The sequence below is a fragment of the Episyrphus balteatus genome, chromosome 3 (assembly GCF_945859705.1).
Source record: "Episyrphus balteatus chromosome 3, idEpiBalt1.1, whole genome shotgun sequence".
Taxonomy (NCBI): domain Eukaryota; kingdom Metazoa; phylum Arthropoda; class Insecta; order Diptera; family Syrphidae; genus Episyrphus; species Episyrphus balteatus.
Window position 1 is genome coordinate 19702474 of NC_079136.1, and position 26669 is coordinate 19729142.

General features: G+C 30.2%; 1 protein-coding gene across 2 annotated transcripts in view; it reads left to right on the forward strand.

Moving 5' to 3' along the window:
* LOC129917072 (M-phase inducer phosphatase) overlaps positions 1-26669 on the forward strand; it is a 356921-nt gene that overhangs the window by 74053 nt on the left and 256199 nt on the right. For both annotated transcript variants that reach the window (XM_055997391.1, XM_055997392.1), the window contains exon 3: positions 11354-11447. In XM_055997391.1, the coding sequence (XP_055853366.1) occupies positions 11354-11447 (94 nt within the window). The remainder of the gene's footprint in view (positions 1-11353; positions 11448-26669) is intronic.

Genomic DNA, 26669 nt, shown 5'->3' on the forward strand with positions numbered 1-26669 from the left:
CATTTTTAATTTTAAATGTTAGCTATTATTGATTTGGAAAACCTGTCTAATTAGAAATCGAATGGGTTCTTAAACGAAAACCTTGTGTAAAGTATTTTCAAAGTTTTAGGCCATAACTGACCAATAGTTTTTGGTGGCACTTTATTGCAAATAGGCATCGCATAAAGTTCTGATTTGGAAAAACTTATTGAGTCTAGTTTGGACCTTATTTTTATGCTCTTCTAGACTGAAAAGAATAGAGTCAATAACATAGCCACAAAAAAAAAAAAAAAAAAAAATAAAAAGTTCTGACCTGGAGGTGCGACTATGTTAATCATAAGTTTTTTGTTTCGCTGAAGAAGAATCTGTAGTCCATTTTGACCCATCCCGTCAGGTTTTCAAGATAAACTCAAAAAATTTCACAGGCACATACATTTTTTTCGTTTCATCTGAGGGTGTTAATATGTTATTTTTATGTTTTTCGGGTCGCTGAAACCAAATTTGAAGTCCATTTTGCCCTATCACGTCAGGTTTTCGAGATAACCTAAAAAAAGATGTTTGAGTAAGGTTGTCTGTGACCTCTTTTCGAGTTTATCTAGAAAATCTGACGTGATCGAGTTAAACGGACTTCGTATTCAGTTTCAGCGACCAAAAACACATATTATTAACATAGTCGCATCTCCAGGTCAGAACTTTTTGTTTTTTTTTTTGTTTTTTTAATTGATTCAACGTTCAATAGTTGGCCTTGAAACACTGTACAGACCACTGGCACGCAAAACTAATTGTAATGAGGATTTTGTTTGAAACTTACAATACAATGCCATTCAGTTCAGTTAGGGATTTGACAACCGAAAAACTGACAAAAGCGAACCATTAAACCAGCTCCGCTTGTCTCATTCGCTTGTGCGCCTTTTGTCCATGTTTGTCTACCCAAAATGTTCGTTTGTCCACTGCTGTCGTTTGTCCACTTTGAGTTTTTTACATTTATCAAAAATTAATCGTTGGTCTACCCTCAAAAAAACAATTTTTTTTAGCAACTCTTATACAAAATATCAATTTTTTTTTTCTTAAATCTCCAAAAATTATTTTTTTTTTCAAAAATTCAAACGACCATCGTTTGTCCACCTCGAGAAAAAGATGCAAATCGAAAATCATGGTTACCCCATCTGCCCTATTATTAGGAAATAATCAAAATTCTCAACAAAAGTTACGTATACACCATAGTGTACTCAAATGTTCAGTCTCTTAAAATCCCCAAAAATTACTTTTTTTTCTTCAAAAATTCAAACTTCTGTCGTTTTTCCACAAGTTTGTCGAGTTCTGAGAATATTTTCAAATAAGGTGTAACGGGTGTGACCTTAGAATGTCACACCTGTGACAGTCTCACAGGAATGTAGTTAAAATTATTATTATTTATTTATTATTATTAAATTGGGAAAATCCAAAATAAACTCATTCAGTCTTACTTTATGTTAAACATCCAACAAATATTCAACTTTTCTTTATCAAAGGAAATTCCTACTCATTTCGGAACAACATTTGAAGTACATTCAGCCACATACAAAACCATAAAAATTGTGTGTTCTCTGGCCTAATTGACGAACTAGCATCATATTGCTCTTTTTAACCCCCAACTCAATAAATGGCACAATATTTGCGATAGACGCAAACTAATTTTATGTGTCAAACACAAAAATTGTAACTTCATCATCCGAAGATTAATTATTGAAGAATTTAGGTCAACATTTTTTATAGGGAGATAAGATGGACGGAATGACTGATGATTTGCCTACTTGGAATAAACAAATTCTTCTTTAATTAGAACATTTGAATTTTTCGGTCCAGTAATTACGAGTATTTTAACTGATTGATGCTTTTGCATGAATTTCTAAATTCAAATTTAATTTTTTACTTTTAGAAAAATGAAAAAAATTGATTATTTGAATAACGTAAAGTAGGTACTACTAAATATAACTTTGCTACACAAAAATTATGTTTATTTTTTGTCCGAAACATATAAATTAATTCAAAGCCACGAAGGATAAATTCCTTTGGTTTTTGAAAACGAAGGCACTGATTGAGATCAGACAACCGCAGTACCACCGACAAAAATAAAAAGACAAGTCTCTTGACGAAGGAAGTTTGTCTTTTCTATGGCTTCATTCCCACATTATAATAAAAGCTTCCACATTGAACATGATCCAATTCTCATGATCATTATGTTGTAATCTCTTGGATTGGGCTCATTCATTCACTAAATTCGAGTATCTGTCAAGGCAGAATACATACCTAACCGAACTACGCAGTGAGGTTTAATTTTGTATTACTTGTTGTTGTATTTTTTTTTTTTTTTTGGGATGCCAAGTGCGCATGGGAACGCATGTGATTCTTCGGTAATTTCCTTCAAAGTATTCAAGCGCAAAATATGCGTATATTTCAAACTATAGGTAGTCATTTCAAAGTTCGACAGAAGTATCGGATTTTTTTTTGTGTGTATTGTCATTCTTTTACAACCCTTTTTCAGAATTTCTGGAACCAAAAAAGTGAAATACCAACCTCAACTAACATTGTCTTTTTTAACAAAAAAAAAAAAAAAGATAAAAAAAATTTGAATAAAGAAATCAAAACAGAGGGATCCTCTCCTGGAACCGATCGTAACAAAAGACATTTCAATATGCCCCCATCCCGTTTCATGATCATGAAGAGTGTGTTGTTTTGTGTACTCATCCGCAATATAAAGAGGAAGTTAGCTTGAACAACGAATTCAATCGCACTTAACCAAAACCTTTTGTTCTCAATATTTCTTCGTCGAGGGTGGACAAGAAAGGTCTTCGATACAATTTCCTTCAAGAAAAAGTTATAAATCTTCTGTCCAGTGACGACAAAGAGGAAACTGCCATTTAAATTGTTTGTAATGCTACTTTCTGTGTGTCTCGGGGCACGATATTTTTTAATGATTTCCGTTAAAAATTCATAGAACGGAACAAATCACACTTCATAAAAGACCACCTGAGACCTGAGTAAAGGGGTCTTCTTCAATTACACTTTGATGTTTCACTCCGAACTGACTGTTAAATGTTTATTCGCAATGGAAAATAGTTTCTGGAGATATTCTAGTTACAGCTCTGAACAAATGCCAGAGTGAACTTAGTGAATCTCTTCAAGGATTTCAGTATTAATTGATAAATAGAAGTCTGTCAATTATGTGGTAGGTGCATGATGTGTTTTGACTATTCTCAAATAAGCCTGTAATCGTTGTTGTCAATTGTGAAATTCGTGATTGTAATACAAACAACGAGATGGTGTCCGAGTTTTCCTATTACGGATGCTGTTTGTCAACCAGATCCTAGTCAACTAAAAACTATATATAAGTCACACCTAATGTATCGTGGTAATGCGTTTTTATATCATGTATACAATATACATTAGGGTGGACCAAAAAAAATCATTTTTAAAAATAATGCTACAATAATTTTTTCAGAATTTTTTGATGATGTTTAAGGGTTGCGTGCACCACTTTGTTAAAAAAAATAAGCCCTTTTAGTTTTTAATTTTTTTAAAGCTTAAATAATTTTTTTAATCGAAAAGCTGTTTGATTAAAAAGTATTGAGTATCAATAGATCTACTTTCATCAATTTTTCTTTTTTCAAAAAAAAAAAAAAAAAAATATTTTTAACTGATTCCCAGGCGTTAGAATAGGCTATTGATTATGTCGAAAAAAACAGGGCAATAAGGAACTAAGACGTTCACGGGTTTTTATTGCAGGAATCGTTCAATGGGTTATAAAAGAACATAAAACCGCGGAGTGCTATTGAATGAGAGGGTGGAAACTGAAGATAGGGGTGTAAAAGCCCCCTTTTTGGTTTTTTCAATATATCTCGTAAACCGAGCAAAATTTTAGTATATTGCTCTCAAAACTTTTTGTAGAGAATTGAATTTCCTATTAGAATAATGTTTTTTAAAAATTGAAAAAAAAAATTTCCATACCAAAATAGTCGAAACAATCATAAAAAAAATATCAAAAAAATCGATTTTTTGAGTTTTTTTGCTTTTTTAGTTGTACATTATTTTTGGGTTTAGATAGACATAAACATTGCTCCAAAGAAAAAAAGAAGATTGAATTTTCTTCAAAACCCTGTACTCACTAAATTTTTTCATTGAAAATTAACCGAAGTATGGCCATTTTAATCTATCTTTTTTTCGCATTTTTAGTTTTACTCAAGTAAAACAGAAACATTTGAGGGGAAAGTACGATAACTTAAGCACCAAGAACTGATAATGAGATTTTGTAGAGGGGTTAAATACAATCATTGTTTACTATGGGAGGGGGGGTCTATGTCCCCCCGTTTTGGCGGGAGGGGCAATTTTCTAAAAAAAATACTTAAAATAAAAAAAAATTATTAAAAAACAACGGCAACACTTAAATTTTTGATTGATACTTTTTTCAAAAGCTAGAATTATAAACTTAATATTAATTTTAAAATGAAGTTATTTTAATCAATTGTACTTTCCCCTCAAATGTTTCTGTTTTACTTGAGTAAAACTAAAAATGCGAAAAAAAAGATAGATTAAAATGGCCATACTTCGGTTAATTTTCAATGAAAAAATTTAGTGAGTACAGGGTTTTGAAGAAAATTCAATCTTCTTTTTTTCTTTGGAGCAATGTTTATGTCTATCTCAACCCAAAAAAAATGTACAACTAAAAAAGCAAAAAAACTCAAAAAATCGATTTTTTTGATATTTTTTTTATGATTGTTTCGACTATTTTGGTATGGAAATTTTTTTTTTCAATTTTTAAAAAACATTATTCTAATAGGAAATTCAATTCTCTACAAAAAGTTTTGAGAGCAATATACTAAAATTTTGCTCGGTTTACGAGATATATTGAAAAAACCAAAAAGGGGGCTTTTACACCCCTATCTTCAGTTTCCACCCTCTCATTCAATAGCACTCCGCGGTTTTATGTTCTTTTATAACCCATTGAACGATTCCTGCAATAAAAACACGTGAACGTCTTAGTTCCTTTCTAAATGACATAATCAATAGCCTAAGAAGTCGAAATTACTGATAAATGCTGGCAAAAAAGCCTAAAAACTATGTTTTACTCTTTTTTATAAAGCTTATAATTATTTTTATCGTATTCCTCATCAAATTTACTATAAAAACCAAGCTTTTATATTGCTCAATTCTTCTTAATTCTGATTAAAGAACAATAATTTTTAAAAAAGATCGTACCAAAACAAGTGAAGAAAAAATGGGGAAGGGTACTATATCTTGGGTGCCGAGATTTGATAACGGTATTTTGTAGAGGAGTCAAATACGATCATTTTTTACCAAGGGAGGGCTGGTCTTAGCTCCGCTTAGGCGGGAATGGCAATTTTCTAAAAAATGATTTTAAATAATAACAAAAATATTAAAAACCAATGGCAACACTTACAGTTATAAATGATACCTTTTTCAAAAGCTAGAACTGTACACTTTAGTCTAATTTTAAAGTTAAGTTATTTCAATCAATTGTTTTTGAAATAATTGATTTAAAAGTAAAAAATTGGGAAAAAAAGCAATAAATACTATTTTTGTCAAGATTGTGGATTACATGAAAAAAATGGCTGATAAAATAAAGTGTCACCAACGATTTCTAATCAAATACTGAAGTCCATATGTTTTAATACTTTCTAGTTTTTGAGAAAATTGAAAAATAAAAAAAACTTCTTTTTTATCAGACCTACTCGAGATCGTACTTCTGGTTCCACGAAATTGTATTTTGAAAACTATGCATATTTTTTAATGATGTTGTTGATGCTGTGTCTTATCATATTGAATATCGGATATGTTTTTTGATAGTGGCAAAAATATCGAAAACAGCCATACAAATTATAATCTGATAAAAAGAAGTTTTTTTTATTTTTCAATTTTCTCAAAAACTAGAAAGTATTAAAACATATGGACTTCAGTATTTGATTAGGAATCGTTGGTGACACTTTATTTTATCAGCCATTTTTTGTATTGTAATCCACAATCTTGACAAAAATAGTATTTATTGTTTTTTTTTAACTTTTTTTTCCCAATTTTTTACTTTTAAATCGATTATTTCAAAAATAAATAATTGGAATTTATTGAACAATACTCATGCAATAGTATTAAAAGTTTGACAGTTAAATGAAAAGATCTGTGAAACCGAAAAACAACATATAATACAAAAATCAAAAAGTTTGCCAATTTTTTTGAAAAACCTAATAATTTCGTCAACAAATTGGGAAAAAATGAAGAAAAAACTACATTTTATATTTTAAAGTTGAATACCATCGAAACGGGGTGGGTTATCAAAACAATTAAAAAGATCTTTTTTGAAAATTTTATACAAGAAAATAATTAAATCTTGCCTTTTTTTAAAATTCCAAACTCAAAAACACAATCTTTCCCATGTAAATCATATGGGAAATAGAAATTTGCGATGCGGCAGTACTTAATATGAATATTAAGGGCTGTAACTTTTACAATATTTTTTTTTGTCATTTCTTACAATATTATCGATATATGTAACTATGAACGAAAAAAAATATTTTTTTTTTTGAAGCAGTCTAATATACATATGTATATAATTTTTAAACATAATTTAAGAGATTTTATTTAGGCATAATTTAATAGAAAAAGGCATAATTTTTATTTAAAGAGGGCATCATTTTGGCTGAATGGGTTTGCAAAGCTGCTTTCAGCCTACATCAGGAAAAACTGATCAGTGTTGAGGGATTCAAAATTTTGGCCTGGAAGCTTCATTCAGTTGAACATTGCCTTTTAGTAACTTAAGAATGTTCGCATTGAATGTACCGAAGACTGCTCTTAGCGGTAATCTAGTTTACCTCTTAAATATATTGCTAATAACACAATTATAACTGTCCCTCAGTTTTGGGTAGGTATACTTTGATCCGATATTCTATATCATATTTCTAGGGTAAAAGTTTTTTTTCCAAATTCTTCAAGATAGTCTTACTAATAACGATTAACGAATTTCCAATCTGTAAGGTCAAGGTATTTTCCGCACAAACGCGTACGTCTTTACCTCACCTAGAACTAACGTCTCACTTTTCAGTCTCTTAAAAATTGCCCCTGGTTTGTTGGTAGTGTAAAGGTTCTCAAGCTTGATTTACCCGAGTTTGAGAACAAAACACTCTTTTTCCTCCGTTATTGTCTTTTCCTTGTCTTTGTGTTTTTGAAGTTTTTTGTAACGGGGGCTTAGCTGTTTCTGAAATCAAGTTTTCTCGATCAGCTATGGTCCCAAAGATATAACGAAAGACAATAGCAGCTGTGCTCGGGAAATTTTCTTTTGTGTCCAGCTTCATTTTGTAACTTGAGACGTTAGATCCATTATGTAAAAGTTGTTGGTGATTTACTGGTCATTATTAAACAACTTTTAGCGAAGCTATTGTGAAAGAATTAAAAGTTCTAAAAGCCAGTATACAAAGGAACCAACTTCTAAGTCTTAAAGAACAGCAATCAAGGTTCGTTGCAGTCGTTCAAGGTCATCTCAAACAATGTATGAAACCTAATACGTCTTCTTGAAGTTCAACAAGCTCAAAAACACTTTGAGTTCATTACTTTGAAAGTCTTGAAAAAGTCGGTTTCTTTGATATATTGATGTAGTGCTTTTTAAAGTTGTGTCATAACCATTTTTTCAGATGCTGGGAAGAATAATCAATTATTCTTCCCAGCATACAAAAAATAAAATCTCACCTTCAAATTACAACATGGCGCATTCAAAAATACATAATTTCACACCAAATAGAATCCAAACTGCAAATACAAAAAAAGCGGGATCGAATAGTTCTGTTGTTTCCTTCTCTCTCGAGACACACTCGAATGCACTTTTTGTGCACAGAATTGAAGCCCTTTCAAAATACAAAGGATCCAAGTAAAAAATACAAAACAAGTGAATTATATTTCTTAAATTTTATTAATTTGCATTCAATCGAAAAAAAAGCCAAAAGCAAACTTTTCCCATAAACAATATAAAAATCCTGTGTGCAATATCAGCCAGCACACCAGCCAGCAGTCCAGGTGCACCATAATAGCGCGCAGTCTGGTGGCATACCCTTTTTTGCATATGAGCCACCGCTATATCGAAAAGCGGGGACCCGAAAAACCAGCAGCACCAACAAAGTCTCTCGTAGCCCTCAATTATTCGATTGCGTGTGTGATTGGAACCAGCAGAAACCAATTGGTAATCATATTGTTGTGTTTGAAGGAAACAAAAACAACATAAAAATGTCCTTGCATTATCCTTTTTTTTTTATTGAAATGAATTTCACGACTCATGGTCGATTTTCGGAATAATTTAAGGCAATTTCTCGCTCGATATAAGCATTTCTTTTTCTTAATAGTATACGACAAAGTTCTTAGGTCGACGACTACGACGACAACCATATGGTTAAAAGGAATGCCTCAATTCCCGCGCTGCTGATGTGGTCTGCTTAAAACAATGCCACATCGTCTGTCCGCCCATAATAATAATATAACAAGTCGGGGGCATACCGTGAAGTGTTTTTCGGCGCGCTGTGTGTCCTTTGAGCTGCAGTGTGCTCGTCGACCGTGAAAGTTGGAATTTTTTTTTTTTAAATAAAGGCCAGGAGTCAGGACCTTTTATTAGTGTCTTTCTCTCTCTGTCTTTCATTCTGTTCGATTGTACGAAGTCAAGGGGTTTTATTCGATTCACATTCTTTTTAATGTTGGTGTTATGCAGCTTTGTTCTTTTAGAATTAATTTTTTGTTCTCATATGAACACAGCACGAGCCAAAAAATATTCGAAGGATGTGTTTTTTCTGTTTTTGGAATATTTGCTTCAGTTTCTAAGATTATTGTGCCAGAGGCAAATTTCATATGATTTTTGCACACAAACACAACCACACATTTGAATTTGACTCTGCGGGCGATGTGTCCAAAGAAAAGAAAGATTAACCTTCAATTTGATTGCAGGAAATGTCCAATCAAGTGAAAAGAAAACAAAAAAAATTGATTAACATGTGTGGAAATGACGATTTAACAAGACTTTGACCTTTGTTGTATGCTATGATTGTATCAGTTTCATAAAATAGCAAGAAAAGAATGCATTGTTGAAGTTTTTTTTGATTTTTTCTATTGTTTGGCGCCTAATTTTCTACAATTTACTTTGTTCTTGGAGGGAGTCCTGTGCATCAAAGTGCTAAAGTTAAAATGGCGCCCAACGAGGGAGCAGTCCAAAAAGTTAATCTAGTTTGTACAAATAAATTTGGTTATCAACCTAAGTTATTTGTTTAAAAGTTTAAAAATAATAATTTTATTGATGGAATATCTTCTACACATTATTATTCTATTAAAAGAACATTTTATCTATAAACGTCGATATAAAACCAATAAATGAAAAATCTTTCTTAAGAGAGCCAACTTTGATAAACTAATTAAGCCATTGTGTTCAGCATACTAAAATTATCTTCAGTAGATACGAGCGCCATCTGTCGGCAAAAATTATTTGCATTTTCAAGGACAGTGTAATTATCTGGTGCTAAATAACAAAAAAATCCTGGAATTAATGGTTTTTTTTTTAGTGTTGTTCATCAATTCTTCACCGTGCCAGCTCTTTCCGAATCTACTCATTACCTTTTTGTTTTGCTTCTTCAAGTTCATTGTCAACCCTGAAAAACAAACTACCACTTGTCGCAATTTGATATTTACAGATTTTAATCATGCTGTTTTAGTGCCAAAAAAAAGTTTCAAAAAGCAACGCTATTGATCCAACACGTCCACATTTATTTCAATTTGTTGAACAAGCGTGTTGATCATCTCAAATCAGCATAATGTGGACGCAGCCTTACAGTCACACTTCTGCTGTTACTTGAATGGTACTTCTAGGGTCCTCCGAAGTTAATTTTCAATCATTCCGTGCGAGAAAAACACCTTACAAAATGTGCAGTTCTGGTGGTTTTCTTCACTGGCGCTGGATACGTTCTGCCTTCTTTTGATACGAACAGGTCCCCGTTTTTGGTTTCCTTGTAAGCCAATTAAAATGCTGAAGACTTTTTTATCAGTTGTTTGGCATACAGTGGTGGCAAAATAATTAGAAACATCCTGCTTTGTTTACAAAATGTTATTTTTTTCTTACTATAAATACAAAATATTTAACAAATTTTTAGCAAACACAAGTGATGATATAATGCTTGTAACATTTTAAGAAAAAAATTTTAGAATTTATCCAACAAAAGAAAAATATTGCAAAAAATCTAAAATATAGTCCAATTTTGTGTGGAAATATAATTAGAAACACTGAGGAAAAATTACTAAGAAATATCCTGTTTTTGATTTTTAGCATTTACACTTGCCAAACTTGGTCAATTAATTAAACGTACAAATAATAAGAAGGACTATCACCAACTAATTTCTATTAGTTGGTTAATGTGGTTGCAGTCCTCGAAAAATGCCACATGTTCCAAAAAAATAATAAAACGTCCTTAACAATATTCCTGACACACCAACCCCTTATTTTTTTAGAAAAAGAAGGTGCAATAAAGAGGAGATCCTTAGTAAAACATCAAGCTCTTCAAATACCTCTGTTAAAAAATATTTCTAATATTTTTTATTCATATTAAGAACATACAAACATTTTGAAAAGAAAGAGCGTGTTTCTAATTATTTTTCCACCACTGTACATACTTAGTTACAAACTTAGGGTGGAGATCACAGTCCAGAGTGGATTTCGGCTTAAACCTACGAGCCTCTTCAGCCATCTTTCTTCAATTATTCCAGCTGTATTGTGGTGTCACCACGCTACGCTACTGCTGTTCTTTTACTTTTAAGACTAATTCGATGAATCGGTTTGATTGTTCCAAAAATTACATGATTAATTGGCGATTTATAAACGAGGCGCAAGGTTTTTTGTCAAAAAATGACAACTGCTGGTATGATTTTTCTATTGAATATTGAAAGTAGTTAACTTTGAGCAAGATTATCCTATTGTTGAGCTATCAATATATGAGAGGAATAATTTGTAACTTCAAAAAGCTTAGAATTCCTAGTCTTTATTAATCTTATGTCTTTTCAGTAAAACAATAAAGAAGTAGAAATCTTTCGAATTCTTGAAAAAACACAGGTACCAATGTTAACTAATAATACCAAATAAAGTTTTATTGTGAAAAAATTCTTACAAAGGACCTTAACATCAAATTGATGATTAATACAGTAATTACATTTTTCGTGCATCACTTCGTTATTTTGTAACTTTGTAAGGTTTAAAAAAAACTGAATTGTAAATCTATTTTCTCTTGAAACTCGACACCTTTTTTTTTTTGTTATACGGTTATTAATATTTTGCAATTTTTCTTTCTCTTCCTTTTGTATCCTTATATAGATACCGCAAAACCATCGTCATCCGATGAAGAAAAAGAAGAAGTACAACAACAACAAAATCATTCGCCTGAGGATCAGGTTAACAAGTCTTCAAAGTGAGTACCTCTCTTACCTCTATAACCATTAAAATATATTCCTTTTATTTGGTTTTGAAAAAAATTAAAAAAAAAAAAAAAAAATGCAATGAAATTTAAGGAAGGTTTCTGTGTACTATCTCTGATGGCGCCGATAACCTATACCTTTCCCAAAAAATTGTGAAAAGAGAAAGGTTTTTGTTGTTTTTATCAGATTTGAAAAATCACTGCACAGGTTTGCGAAATTTCAACAATTATTATTGACAATTGGAACAGGTTCATAAATTCTTCTGTCAGAATTCACTAATGGTTTTTTCTTTCTTTCGAATTTATGAAATTGGGAATTTCTTTTAATAGTCCTTGGAGAATTAATTGTGTGTGTGTTTGAAAATCCTCAACAAAGAGACTATTTCTATTTGTTTTGATTTGATATTTATTACTTTTGAAGGACGAACTCGTAGGTGGATCCTACAGATGAGGAGTAACATAAATTTGTCCAACACATGGGCCACCAAGAAGTCTACAAAGTTTTTAATTTAACGTTCTAACAGATTTTTGAAAAGTAGGAAATCTTTCTGACAGTGCAAAATAGGCATAACTTTTTTTCTTTTTTTCAAATTTCGTTTCGCCTTTTAGGATAAGAATTTCTTTCATTGTAAACTAATTATTCTATTTTTGTGTGTATTTTTACTCCTTTTGTTTTTATTTGAACAATACATCAGCACCACGGGATAGGCGCCAGTCCTGACAATAAACTCACAGTAGACATCGTCTAGCTCTGCTATATTGCACTTGACTTTGAAAAATTTCTTCTCATTTCATAGAAATTACCTGGCGCTTAAGTGCAATACCAAAAATTTAAAAGTGTCATTGTACGTTTGGCCTTTTGTTTTAAACGATCAATGTTAACAATGAATTTTATTCTAAAAACAAAAACCTCATCTATCTCTATTGGATAGGCAGCAGGTGTAATTGTGTTTTGATTTCTAGCTGACAAACAAAGAGGAGTGAGTTAAAGGATGAACTAGATGGAAAAACAAACTAGAATTGCACAAAAATTGCAGGTAGTTTCGCCAAATATTGTTCGAAATTCGAACCTTAAAGGCGTTGAGTGTCACCATCCTTCAATAAAACAAATAAACAATTGCTCATAAATCATACCTAAGGGTTTTTGCTCGGGCAATTTTTGTTGACACATGCTATTGTCACATTTTTTCATAGTTTTCCTTAAAATAAATTATTCAATCTTGAAGTCTTGAAAAAATCCACCTTTCCTCAGAGAATTTTTTGATAAAACGTTCTATTTTTTATTTAACTCGTTTCGTAAAATTAATAAGCATATTGAATGATTTTAGCAACACCTTTATCTCCACTATGCAAATACTGTATAATTCAGAGCTTTTAAAAAGATTATTTTTTTTTTTTACATATTTGCAAAATTCAAGTTCATTATTTGTTTATGTTTCACCCTCATAACCGAAAAAGTAAAGTTCAAGTTGAGTCAAGTATTTTACAAAAAAAAAAAATAAAGAATAAACAAAACATTTCATTGATAAAAAATGATCCCAGTTCCGGTGGAAGCAAAAATTTTTGTGAATGAGATCTTTGAGTTATTTTTAAATTATATTCAATGCCACTGTAATGGCTGATGGAAGTGAAAAATTTAAATGCATATCATATGCAATGAAGTCATAAAGAGATAAAATTTTATATTTTTTTATGGGAATTTTATATGAAATCTTAAAAAAATTTTATGACCCTTGATACAATGTTGCAATATTGTATTTTTATTAACCTTAAAAATTATTTGCCAAGTGCGGCTTTTTTTATTATTATCTTTATTACCTAGTCGTCAGTCTCATTAAATTCGGATTTATCAGTAAAAAAAAAAATGAGTTTCTACTGAAGTCCAACTTTATTATTATTTATTATTTGTTTGAAAGATTTTATTTTGTTGACCTTAAATTTCATCAAATTACTCTTTTTCTTTTAATCTTTTTTTAACATTATTTAATATGAAAGTGATAGTTGTGCAAAAAAGCGGTACCCCGGTACAAAACTTTTAACAGATGAAAATATTTTGTACAAAAATTGACGTGACAATTTTAACGGATTACTCCTATCGAAACTTCTTGTAGGGAATAAGCGCAGTTTTTTTTTTTTAACAATCACGCCAATAACAAGCAAATAAAAAAGTTAAAATTGTAAAAATTAATTAAATTTGTAAAATGAAAGCAATTAGAAAAAATTCCTTCGTGTTTTTTTAGAATATCAAATAACACTGGTCTGCAAGGAAATCCTCCTTTAAATAAAACTATACTTTTCTAAAGAATTTTTGATGATGCTGATTCCGAATCCGAAGTCAGAATTAACCTAGCACGTCACGTTTTTTTTTATATATTCCCGTTAGAAAATCTTAAAAACCCATTTTTTTTTTTTTGCTGTTTTCGAAGAAATATTTTGGCATAATGTAATCTTTTTCAATTAAAATTGTTACGGTTTATGAAAGAACTTATTTTTTTCTTTCAAATTCATTTTAAATCTTCTCAATATCTCTTTTCTTCTCCGAGATATCTTAACTTAAGTAAGTTTAGTAGGTTTGTCATATCTTACCATAAAGAAACTGATCTCTACAAATTAATATATATTTCTCCCTAGAACAAAAGAATACTATTCTAATGGACTTTAGTGTGCTGATTTTGAATCCGAACTCAAAAAATTTCGATCCGGCTCTGGTTTTTGAGATATATGTAGTAGTTTTTTTTTGAGATTTTCTAAAAAAAAAAACTTGATTTTGTGATACTTTAATGCGAATATCTTAAAATCCTGACGTGATAGAATTTTGACTTCGGATTCTAACTCAGCACATCAAAAACTATAAGAAAACAAATCTGAAGCTTTATAAGACAGTTTATCGAATGGTTTATTACAAAAAAAGATATTTCTAAATAGAAAAATAGTATACAAAATTACAAAACACGCAAAAATTTTGTTTAATGTATTTTATTATGGTTTTCTTTACAAATTTGACTTTTTAAATATAATGGGCATTAATATTTTACATTTTCCTTTGTTCATGTAGGATTTACTAAAAAGTTAAGGATTTCGAAATGTCTGCTTTTTTTGTCAATCAGTATTTTTTAAATTAAGTAAACATTAATGTAAAACGACATATTTGGTGTTAATCTATAGGTCATATTATGAAGAATAAGTCCTCCAAATTTGAGCTCAATGCAACAAATAGTTTCAATTTTATACAAGTTCAAATGAATCTAAAAGGGTGATTTTTTTTAGAAACTACCCACATTTTTCAAAAATCATTTTTACTAAAATGGTACCTGATAGAATTTTTCTGAAACCAGATTTAGATTCAGGAAAGTCTAATCTTTCATAATATCAAAAAATTATTTGAAGGAGAAAAAAAAGTTAATCAACAAATTCTGTTAGAAATTAAATTTAATTAAATTTACAGTTTATGCGAAAAACTTGTATTTTCAACACATTCCTTTTTCAATGTTTTTTAAAATATTTTTTGTGAAAAATACAAAAAAAATTTGAAGCCAACTTCGACCTTCAAAGGAAAAAACAACATCTTAAATGAATCTAGCTTAATTGCATAGGATGCACTTCTAGAATAAAACGCATATCATTTTTTGAACAGTTTAAAAAAAAAAAAAAAAACTTAGTTTTTGTAAATAATATTTTGAAAAAACACTTCACCTCACCAAATTTTCCAAAAAATTCAAAAATTTGATTTAAAAAAAAAAAAAATGCTTTATAAAATGTGTTTTATGATAGTAATTAAATTATCAAAACAATATTTTTATTATCAGGATGATATTTAAATATCACATTTTTTAAATTTATTTGATATTTTATAATTAATTTTTCATATCAATTTCTCATTCCAAATTATTGAAAAATATTAAATTAAAAAAAAAATGCATGCTGCCCCCCCTGCAACCCCCCTGCTTGGGCACACTATAGGATTTGGGATGGGGTCAAGGTTGGGTATGTACAAAGTTTCTTTTGAATTCGAAAAAAACTTTTAAATGTTGAAGAAAATTTGCCTACACCCAAACTCGCACCCACCCTAAATCCTATAATAGTGAGTCCCAGCAAGGGCGTTGCAAGCGGGCATACTGCTTGCATGCATTATGTTTAAGTAAACACGAAAACAGCTACAAAATACAAATTTGATAAAAAGATAGTTTATTTAATTTTTAATTTTCTCAAAAACTTGAAGGCATAGAAGCATATGGTTTTCAGAATTTGATAACAAATTAACTGTGGCAGTTTTTTTCATCAATAAATTTCATATTTAAATTCACAGTCTTGGTCAAAATAGTATTTAATGTGTTTTTTTTTTTAACTTTTTTTTTCCCAAATTTTGACTTTGAAGTTGATTATTTCGAGAACAATTAATTAAAATAATTTGATTTAAAAATAAGAATGAAGTGTACAATTCTGGCTTTTGAAAAAGGTATCGTTCATATCTGTAAGTGTTGCCGTTGTTTTTTAATGTTTTTTTTTGTATCTTACGTGATATTTTAGAAAATTGCTCCTCTCGCCTAAACGGGGGGAGATAGACCCCCCCTCCCACAGTCAAAAATTATTGTATTGAACTCCTCTACAAAATACCGTTAACAATAATTCTTGTCGCCTAAGTTATCGTACTCTCCCCAAGAAATGTTTTGAAAAAAAAAAATAAAATACTTAAAATAATAAAAATAATAAAAAAGAAAAAGAAAGAAATATCAAACTTAAACGTAAAATTTAGTCAACATTGAAATTTTAATTTGTCCGACTTCTGGAACTTTTGTTGCCCTGAATTTATTATGAAGCCCTGTCGCTTTAAGGGCCTAAAGCATGAAATATTTAAAATGTTAAGCTGCGACACCTTTTCTATGCGATTAACAGACATCGAGAATCATTTAAAATCGGGCTATTTTTAGTTCATCAATTTCATTTACAATATAAATATAAACCTACTTAAGCAGTAACTACCAGAGCATCAAAGTTTTTGCATAAAATGCTCAAATTTTGAACTTGAATATAATTTTGACTTTTTCCTTCGCATCGATTATTATAAAAAGAATGAATTCAAGGAACAAAAAAATGGAAATAAATTCTGTTAATAATTTTTGTTAGTACCAACGAAATTGTACAAAGCGAAAATTTATGAAGGAACTATCGACTATCGCTTTAGCCGATTTCAAGTCAGAAATCGAGTATTTCGTTTTTTTTTGTCGCCTTATGAGATGACGTGCTTGGGCCAAAACTTAAAAGTGAACCTGAAAAATGCTGACAGGATTTCCATCACTTTTTCTCCAAATGACCTTACCTATACCTTTACCCATACTTATTAATAATTTGATGATTTTCGTGAACTTTTTCGAACCCCATTTTATAAGCTGTAAATAAAATGTCAAAGCCACTATTTTTTATCCCTGAAATGAGTTAGAAATCTTTCCATAAACGTTATATTTGTCTGAAAACTATAAAACTATATAAACACATTATTCATGCAATTAAGCTAGAAAATAAAATGGTTATATATGTAAAAAAAAAAAGAACGTTGAATATGATTTTTGTAATGCAACCCAATCGTCAAGTTATAACAGGTGGTCTCTTAAGCTATTAGTTTTCAACTTCTTCCCTAAAATTTGCCAAAAAACATATCCAGTTTCACTGAATTAAAGTGACGAATCTTTTTTAAAAAACAATGTTAAAAACTTTTACTTCATTTAACGAGGTATCAGTTTTTGTTTTGTCTTCAATATACCACCATCACACATTTCTGGCTGGTTGATCAATCATTTTTTCTAAAATCCATTGTTTCGAGAGTTTCCTCCTTCTTTTTGAGTCTCGGAGAGGAATTCGATCCTTCAGTCAGTGTATAAAATAAACAAATTTGAACATATTGCGTCGTTGGTCGTCTTAGTCGTCGTTGTTGTCCTGTCCATGACCACCAAGAAGGTTCAAACAACAGAGAAGAATGTTAGTGGCGGCAGTGACTATGAATAAACAACTTGGAAGATTGCAAATAATGTAAACAAAAGAAGGTGTATCCTGCTTTGATATAGAATATCTTGAGTAACGGTTCAACTTTATTAATTTTGGTAGCATATGGTGGTGATTTTGTTATTTTTTTTTTTACAATCTTGTCGAATAAACCATTCGTTTAACGGTTTTACGCTACTGATTTTCGAGTGATTCCTCAAAATTCTCTTGAAGAATAGTCCAGTCCTTGTTCCAGAGGAGAATCCTACCTACAAATTGAAAAAAAAAAAAAAACTACCGAAATTATTCAAGTGGATGACCGAAAATTTTGGCGCGATATTTGAAAAAATATCTTATTGGTATCTACTGGTTATTTGTTTTGCACTTGTTTTTCAAGTCGTTACAACATAGACAAGTGTAACAAAAAAAAAAGAGATTAGGGGTAAGAAATACATCGTAAATGTGTGCGAGGACATAACACCAGACCAACAACATATGAATTGTCATGTGCCACAGGAAAAGAAGAGAGAATATCCGATTAGGGGAAACACACACTTGTCTCGCAAGCTACCTGACCTGGAACGTGATTGTTTATTATATGAGTTGAGATTTGTTGTAGGTGTGTCGAACAATGGCGATGTACTGGTTTTTATATAAGAAAGACAAGTTCCTGTTGAATGTTTTTGACATTTTGTTTTGATTCCTTGTTTTTTTTTTTTTTTAGTTTTCGAAAAATGGTCAAGTGAATGAAAATACATGTGAATAATTTTGGATAGTGGTGGTGTAGGTAAAGATTCTCCGTTTCAAATTGGAATTTTTAATGTGAAAGAAGTGTTGCAACAAGTCGCCATTAGATGGAGCAATGAGCGTTCTATAAAAGGAGAGTTTTGTTTTGGAGCCACACGATTTCTTTTTTTATTTATTAGGAAAAAAAATCAACCAATTACTTCACAGAAATTTAAAGATATTTCACCAGATGCATTATTAGACCAATTCAAAACGTTCTTCTCATATGTTTCTATCTTTGTTTCAAGGCTAGACTTTAATTCATCGAATGCTTATAGGAATATTATAGCAGTGAAAGTTGTTATTAGAATTTTCCAACATTAAAGTAAATTTAAAATTATTTAGGACTTTATTTTAACAAACAAAAATTAAAAATGCTAGATAATTGTTTCGTGGACATTTTTGTTTTGTTTTTTTGTTTTTTTGTTTTTTTTTTTTTTTTGTGAAAAGACTTCAACCATTCTTTTTTTTATTCAATTAAAGAAGATGAGTAGGTATTTTAACTGAATTCGGCCCCTTTATTCATTGATACTGGTTTAGAAGCTTAGGACTAGTGATGGGAACTATCGAATGATTTGAACTATCGAATAGTTCATTCATTCGTTCATTTATTCATTCGAATAAAAACTATCGAATAAAACTATCGAATAAAAACTATCGAACAAACTATCGAATAAACTATCGAATAAAAACTATCGTATAAAAAAACTATTCAAATGAAAAAACTATCGTTTAAGAAAACTATTCAAATGAAAAAAACTATCGTCTAAGAAAATTCTTCGAATGAAAAAACTAACGTTTAGAAAACTATTTGAATGAAAAAACTATCGTATAAAAGAAACTATTCGAATGAAAATAGTAACTAAATGAATGAATGAATGAATGAATGAATGAATGAATGAATAAATGAATGAATGAATGAATGAATGAATGAATGAATGAATGAATGAATGAATGAATGAATGAATGAATGAATGAATGAATGAATGAATGAATGAATGAATGAATGAATGAATGAATGAATGAATGAATGAATGAATGAATGAATGAATGAATGAATGAATGAATGAATGAATGAATGAATGAATGAATGAATGAATGAATGAATGAATGAATGAATGAATGAATGAATGAATGAATGAATGAATGAATGAATGAATGAATGAATGAATGAATGAATGAATGAATGAATGAATGAATGAATGAATGAATGAATGAATGAATGAATGAATGAATGAATGAATGAATGAATGAATGAATGAATGAATGAATGAATGAATGAATGAATGAATGAATGAATGAATGAATGAATGAATGAATGAATGAATGAATGAATGAATGAATGAATGAATGAATGAATGAATGAATGAATGAATGAATGAATGAATGAATGAATGAATGAATGAATGAATGAATGAATGAATGAATGAATGAATGAATGAATGAATGAATGAATGAATGAATGAATGAATGAATGAATGAATGAATGAATGAATGAATGAATGAATGAATGAATGAATGAATGAATGAATGAATGAATGAATGAATGAATGAATGAATGAATGAATGAATGAATGAATGAATGAATGAATGAATGAATGAATGAATGAATGAATGAATGAATGAATGAATGAATGAATGAATGAATGAATGAATGAATGAATGAATGAATGAATGAATGAATGAATGAATGAATGAATGATTTAAAACTATCGAATGAATGAATATTTTACAACTATCGATTGATAGTTTTTATTCGATAGTTCCCATCACTACTTAGGACCTTATTTTGACTCGTGGGTCGAATGGTCCACTCATTTGAGAAACACTCATATCGTAATATTCCGATTAGAAAACTACCAGGATGTGGCAATTATGTGGCAATATCATTTTAAAACGTTAATTTGCATATTAAAGGCTCAATAACTTTGATTCGACAAATTTTTTTTAGCGATTCGCAAGTCATTATAGGGCCCTTAATGTTAACTTTTGTCTAAGATATCTCTGAAATAAGGTGAACACAAGAACTGCAACTTATTTTTGGCTGTTATTACTGCTTTGTCTAGAAGCCTCAGAAACAGATTTTTCTTTTAAATGCAAATTTCTACTTGCTTGTTGATTTCAAATCGCCTTTGTTTTGTATTCTGGTCGAAAAATCGACTCCCTGATCTGATAAGACTTCCGCTGTTGTAAAGCAAAAGCAAGTTCTTAATGCAGTTTGAGATTCCTTGAGCATTGTGACGATTTTTTTTCTGGAAACATAACAGTTATTGAAGCAGTTTCCATGATAACCATTAGAAAATTAGAATGACTTGTGTTTGGTGATGGTTTCCGATATTTCATCAGAATTAAAGAGGCAGCTAATTGTTTAATTAATTGGGATTGAAAGGTCAAAATTTCAATATTTATCGTTTATCAAATCAAAGTTTGCGAAAGTTTGCCGAACTCCACATGTGAAGCATTGCGGTAAAACAGAAAAGGTGTGGTTCCATCCGAAATCATTATTTTCGTCAACAATGGAGTAGATCAAATCTTGCAACATATTTAGCGGTTTTGGTTTCAGAGTGCAATTCAATGGTTTTAGTTGAAATTTCACAGGGTTTTATTAGTCTCACCTCAAAATTTATCAAGATTCCAAGTGATTTCTTAGTTTCTATACTTAGTTATCTCAATTTCGGTAAAAAAAAATTACACTGAGGGAAAAGCCACCATAAAACAACGTAAAATCAATGAAAACCATATTGATTTAACTATTATTCGGAATGATTTTGCGTTGAAGATGAACATTTTAAAATCAACGTGGAAAAAAGGTTCATTTTTGATGGTTTCGTATCTTAAAGTCACATAATTCAAAATTGTTCATCTTTGAAACAAAGACGTTTCAACTTCAATTTATTTTTTCCCTCAGTGTACCACTATCGATTGAGATTATGCTGTCTTTGGCTTATCAGTATCTTGGAAACTTACAAAATTTACTTAAAAGAAGTCTTTGCAATGTGAAATGCTTTGAGAAGCTGTTCTTAGTCTTCCCAAGCCTTTTAAAGAGACTATTAAAACATTGGGATAAGACTTAATTCCAAAAAAAAGGGGTACGACTTTTGCAGCATATAATGAAGTATTAAAGAACATTTAAACTGGCGATATAAATTGTGTTTGAGCAGTCCGAAATTTCCGAAATCTTCCATCAATCAACAAATTTGAGCCTCATAGATTTTTTTTTTTAACTTTCAACCAATTCGACAATCTAAAATTTACTGCTGAATGTCTAAGCTATGTGTTTTTTTCATGAAATTTATGCTTTTGGGAAACTGTCAGTTCATCACAAAAGTCAGTAACCCTGTAATTTGAACCTTTATCGAATAAACCAGTACGCAACTGGATATATTCTTCATTGCCTTGTTTCAGTTTTAAATCTGATCAACTTCTTACCTTTTTCAATAAAACACGCTAAACAGAAATTGTCTGATGATTACACAGCCACACAAAAAAATATAAAAGTTCTGACCTGGGGTTGCGACTAAGTTTTTCATATAATTTTTGGATCGCTTAAACCGAATCCGAAGTCTATTTTGCCTTATCACGTCAGGTTTTTGAAATATCCTCAAAAAATGTCTAAACTAAAAAAAAAAGTTCTTATCTGACATTTTTTGAGGATATCTCAAAAACCTGACGTGATACGGCAAAATAGACTTCGGATTCAGTTTTAGCAACCCAAAAACTATATGAAAAACCTAGACGCAACCCCAGATAAAAAATTTTGTTTTTTGGTTTTGGCATTTTTTGAGGATATCTCAGAAACCTGGCGTGATAGGGCGAAATTGACTTCAAATCTGGATTCAGCGATCTAAAAACTATATGAATAACATATTCGCACATCCAGATCAGAGAAAAAAACTTTTTTTTCGTGACAGTTTTTGAGGATATCTCGAAAAACTGACGTGATGGAGCAAAACGGACTTCGGATTCGGTTTCCGCGACTCAAAAACTATATGAAAAACCTAGTCGCAACCACAGGTCAGAACTTTTATTTTTTTTTGTGTGGCTGTGTTATTACTTGCAAGATTATTACTTGCAACAATTGCACAAGCGATGCAACAGCATAAGACGGCCATTTAACAACATCCTGCTGTGAATTTATTTCATGTGTTATCCTTTTGCAACTAAGAACTATACATTCTTTTTAATATTTTAGAGACTTAAGAAATTAAAAAAAAATTTAATAAGAAACAATGGTGGTTTGCTGCCTTTGTTTAATAATTGCATTCGATTTTTCAAAAAAAAAAAAAAAAGTAAGTTTCTTACATTACCTACATATATTATTTTGCCAAATGCACATACAGAAGCTTATGTTTAGCTTAACTTTGAGTTCATATTTCACAAAAAGACTAAACAAACACCGACTGATCCTAATTACTGATATATTTTTTTTTTCAATTTCCGTGCTCTACATAAAAGAAAAAATAAACCACAAATGAATTTCAGCATCAGGTACCGGGAAAAGTAAAGATCAGTTTATCTTTATCCACCATTAAGTTATGATCTCTAGGATTAACTGACCTTTGATTATGTAAAATGATTAGACTTTCAGAATCTAATTGTTGGTCTGTGCACGTTTCTTGAATGTTCTTTTTTGCAAAATATGTCTTACCTGCTGATCGTTACTGTCATCTCAAATTTCCAATTTGCATTTAGCAAATCCAAAAGAAAAAAAGATGAACATCTATCATAGGAATTTCATATAGAACCATAGCTAATCCTTCTGCAGTTCTAAAAGAGTTACCTTTTTATGTTGCCATTTTCAGTATACATGAAGAAAAGAAGGTTTTATACTTTTGAAAAGATAGATTAACGCCTTTTGTTGTGGGTGGCACATGAAATTGTGTGTTCTTTTCAGTTTTTGCATACATTTTTTGGTTGACAATAAGAATTTTTAATAAGAAATTATCACCCAAGAATACCCAACAAAAGGATGCAATTTTCATAACAATGAACTTGACCAGCAGGAGATTTGTAAAGGAAGTCTTTTTAGCGCCAAGTTGAATCTCTGGATAGTTTAAAAATATAGTTTTTGGCGGGAAATGTCAAATTTTCAAAAAAAAAGATTAATGATGGATGAACTGTGTTACACGGGTGATATTTTATTTAAATAAAATTTTAACGAAATTCAAATGAGAATATAACCAATTATCATATGGTATTTACCTTTACATTCTCCATTTGATGAGTTTTAAATGATTTGGTTATAATGTGGAAACAATATGGACCCTGTCACCATTAAATCAATATAATGAATGATTGATATGGACTCGGAATGTCAACTGTCAACTTTTGCAAAAATAAAGTCCCTATTGAATAAATATAATTCTAAGAACATTTGACATAATTTTACTTAGAATGAAAATCTCAAAGAATAATACTGTAATTGACTCTAAGAAAAAAGAATGGTTTAAGAATTACTTGAATACCTGCTTTGTAGTTTAATATCCTATACTTCCTTAAAGAAGAAAGTTTAAAATAAAGTTGAGCAGCGCTTAACACGTGCATATCTTCTCAACTTTTTAGATCAAGCCTGGTGATAATCAATAATCAATCAGAACTAGCAAGTTAATGCTACTTTGGACAGTTACCCCAGTGGCAAGAACCCACAACCTTTAGAGCCAGGCTCTTTAATGACTCCTAGCACGAGAGGTCGGTAAGTTTGAAATAGATCTATAACAACTGCTCTACCAATGTATTCTTTATGGTAACGCTTTGGAGCAGTAACGCAGTTGTAAATATCTAATAACATCGTAATATGAACAAAATATATGAAAAAAAAAAACAAACATGTTTTCACTGTCAAATCGTTAGTATTAAAACTCTGTATAACAATAATACAAATTTCGTTTATTTCACAAATGCGTAACTCAACCGTAACGCAATAAACACTCACACTTCTGTCAATAACTTTTAAGCAACAAATTTGGGTAGCTTATTTCCCCTGATAATTTTTGTTTAAAATTGTTTATTTAAAGAGTTTCAACTAGTGATGGGAACTATCGAATGATTTGAACTATCCATAACTGAATGATTTGAAATATCGAATAGTTCATTCATTTATTCATTCAAATAAAAACTATCGAGTAAAACTATCGAATAAATGATCGGATAAAAACTATCGAATAAAAAGAATCTAATAAACTATCGAATCAAAAAAAAATATTCGAATAAAAAACTATTGTTTAAAAAAACTATTCGAATGAAAAAACTATCGTATAGAAAATTTGGATGAAAAAACTATCGTTTAAGAAAACTATTCGAATGCAAAAAACTATCGAATAAAAAAAAACTATTCGAATGATAAAACTATCGAATAAAAAACTATCGAATGAAAAAACTATTCGAATGGAAATAGGAACTAAATAATGAATAAATAAATGATTTAAAACTAGCGAATCAATGAATATTTTACAACTATCGATAGTTTGATAGTTTTTATTCGATTTCAACTAGTCGAACTAAATGAGAAATTTTTGTTTCATTGATTTGCTATGAGACCTTAAGTTAATTTACATTACAATTTATTTACTACATTAACTTTTAGCTTTTTTTCATATGGTAACGCAGGGTAGCTTATAATTTATTCCTTGTTGGCGACAAAATATAAAATATGTTTTAATATATGTACATTAGATTGGAATAAATTCAAAAATTAATTCTTTGACAGTATACCAGATATTAGGTATGAGAAATTTATTCTTTATATCATGAGACTGATGCTCTTAGACAGTAATATTTTGCGTTACCAAGATAGTCTAGAATGTTCGCGTGATTAACGAACAAATTCAAACAAAATTTGAGTTCTACATATTTTGTTATAGTGTTCGGCAAATAAAATTCGGCTAAATTTATCAAATCAACATTTTTTGGATTCAATTGTACATTTTGTAGGTGGATGTTCTTCAAGTTCAACGCCTTTTGGAAAAGTTTTTTTTTTCCATAATCTTGACCAAAATTTGTATGGGTTCATACAGTTTGTTTGGTCTTGCCGTATGCATTATCTTCTATTTTAAACTAAAAAATTTCCAATCTCCTCCATAAACAAACTTGTACCGTTTTGTTTATTTTATTCAAGATGCTGGTAAACTTCAAGTTATACACAAAGAAAGTGTAGGTACACATAATAATCATATACATATTATGATAACTCGAAACACACCAACCAACAACCCGTTTGTTGTTTGTTTTTCCATTAATTTTTTATCTTTTGTCCAATATATGACACGTGTTCCCGAAACCACTTTACGAGCTAAAAAGAAAATCCTATAACGATAATAATACCCCGATCAGCAGCAGCAGCAACAGCAGTAGAATTAAAAAAAAAACGAAAAGCGTTATGCGGGGTGGTTGCATATTTTTCTAGGAAAAACTTCTAACAAAGCCAATAGAATACAAAAACCGGTGCACATTATTATGTAGCTTTACAACATTCTGGTTCCAGAAATAAAACCAACCAACCAGCCACACCCCACAAAATATATATATAAAAAAAAAAGAAAAACCATACAAAACCATGAAATTACATCCATCCCCAAATGGATTCATGTAACGGTAAAAGATATGATAATGACTATGATGACGATAACGATAGTTTTTCCTACAAAAATAGTGGTAGTAGGACCAATCAAGTCTTCATCAAATGACACCCTGAACAAAATGAATGAATCTCTTCTAGAGTGACAGGGTGACTATAATAAATCTTGAATTCCTCATCCCCGCACTTTAGAAACTGGTTAGATTTTCTTTTTTTTAGAAGAAATAATCATAATTAACGATAGTTGCACGTTTTTTTGGTTTGAGTGACGAACGAGCAGATGTGCAATGATATTTTTGAAAATTATATAGATAAAAGTTGCTATATAGGATTTATTCATGGGGCGTTCCATGAGTCATAAAGTCAGGGCAAAATGTCCTGGATGCTTAATCGTTTTTCTGTAATAAAACAATTAAAATTGTTATGAAGAAAAAGATACAGAGAGAGATTAAAAAGGGATGCAAATGTGGTTATAAGATGTTAATGTTTACATCTCGCTGCAACAAGAGGTCAAGAGTTTTCTATTTAACCTTAATTTTTTTTTTTGATACGAAAATGAATTCAAAATTTAAATTCAAGAAATATATCTTCAGCTATTTTTGTTTAATTTTAAGCAAGTTAATGTGAGACTTTATAGTTAAAGTATTTTATGAATGTTGAATTACATTTTTCTTTAAAATTTTGAGTCACGAAAACGCTCTCTCATAGCTTCCAGAAAGAATAATTTATTAAGTTAATAGTTATTTGATTTATTCTTAAAAAAAAGGATATGTATTAAGGCAAAGCTCGATTTTGAATCCAAAAGCTTCTCAAAAAACACAACCCTCCTCATATTGTGTCTTTATAATTCTGTTGCAGTGCTATTTTTGGAATTGCAGATT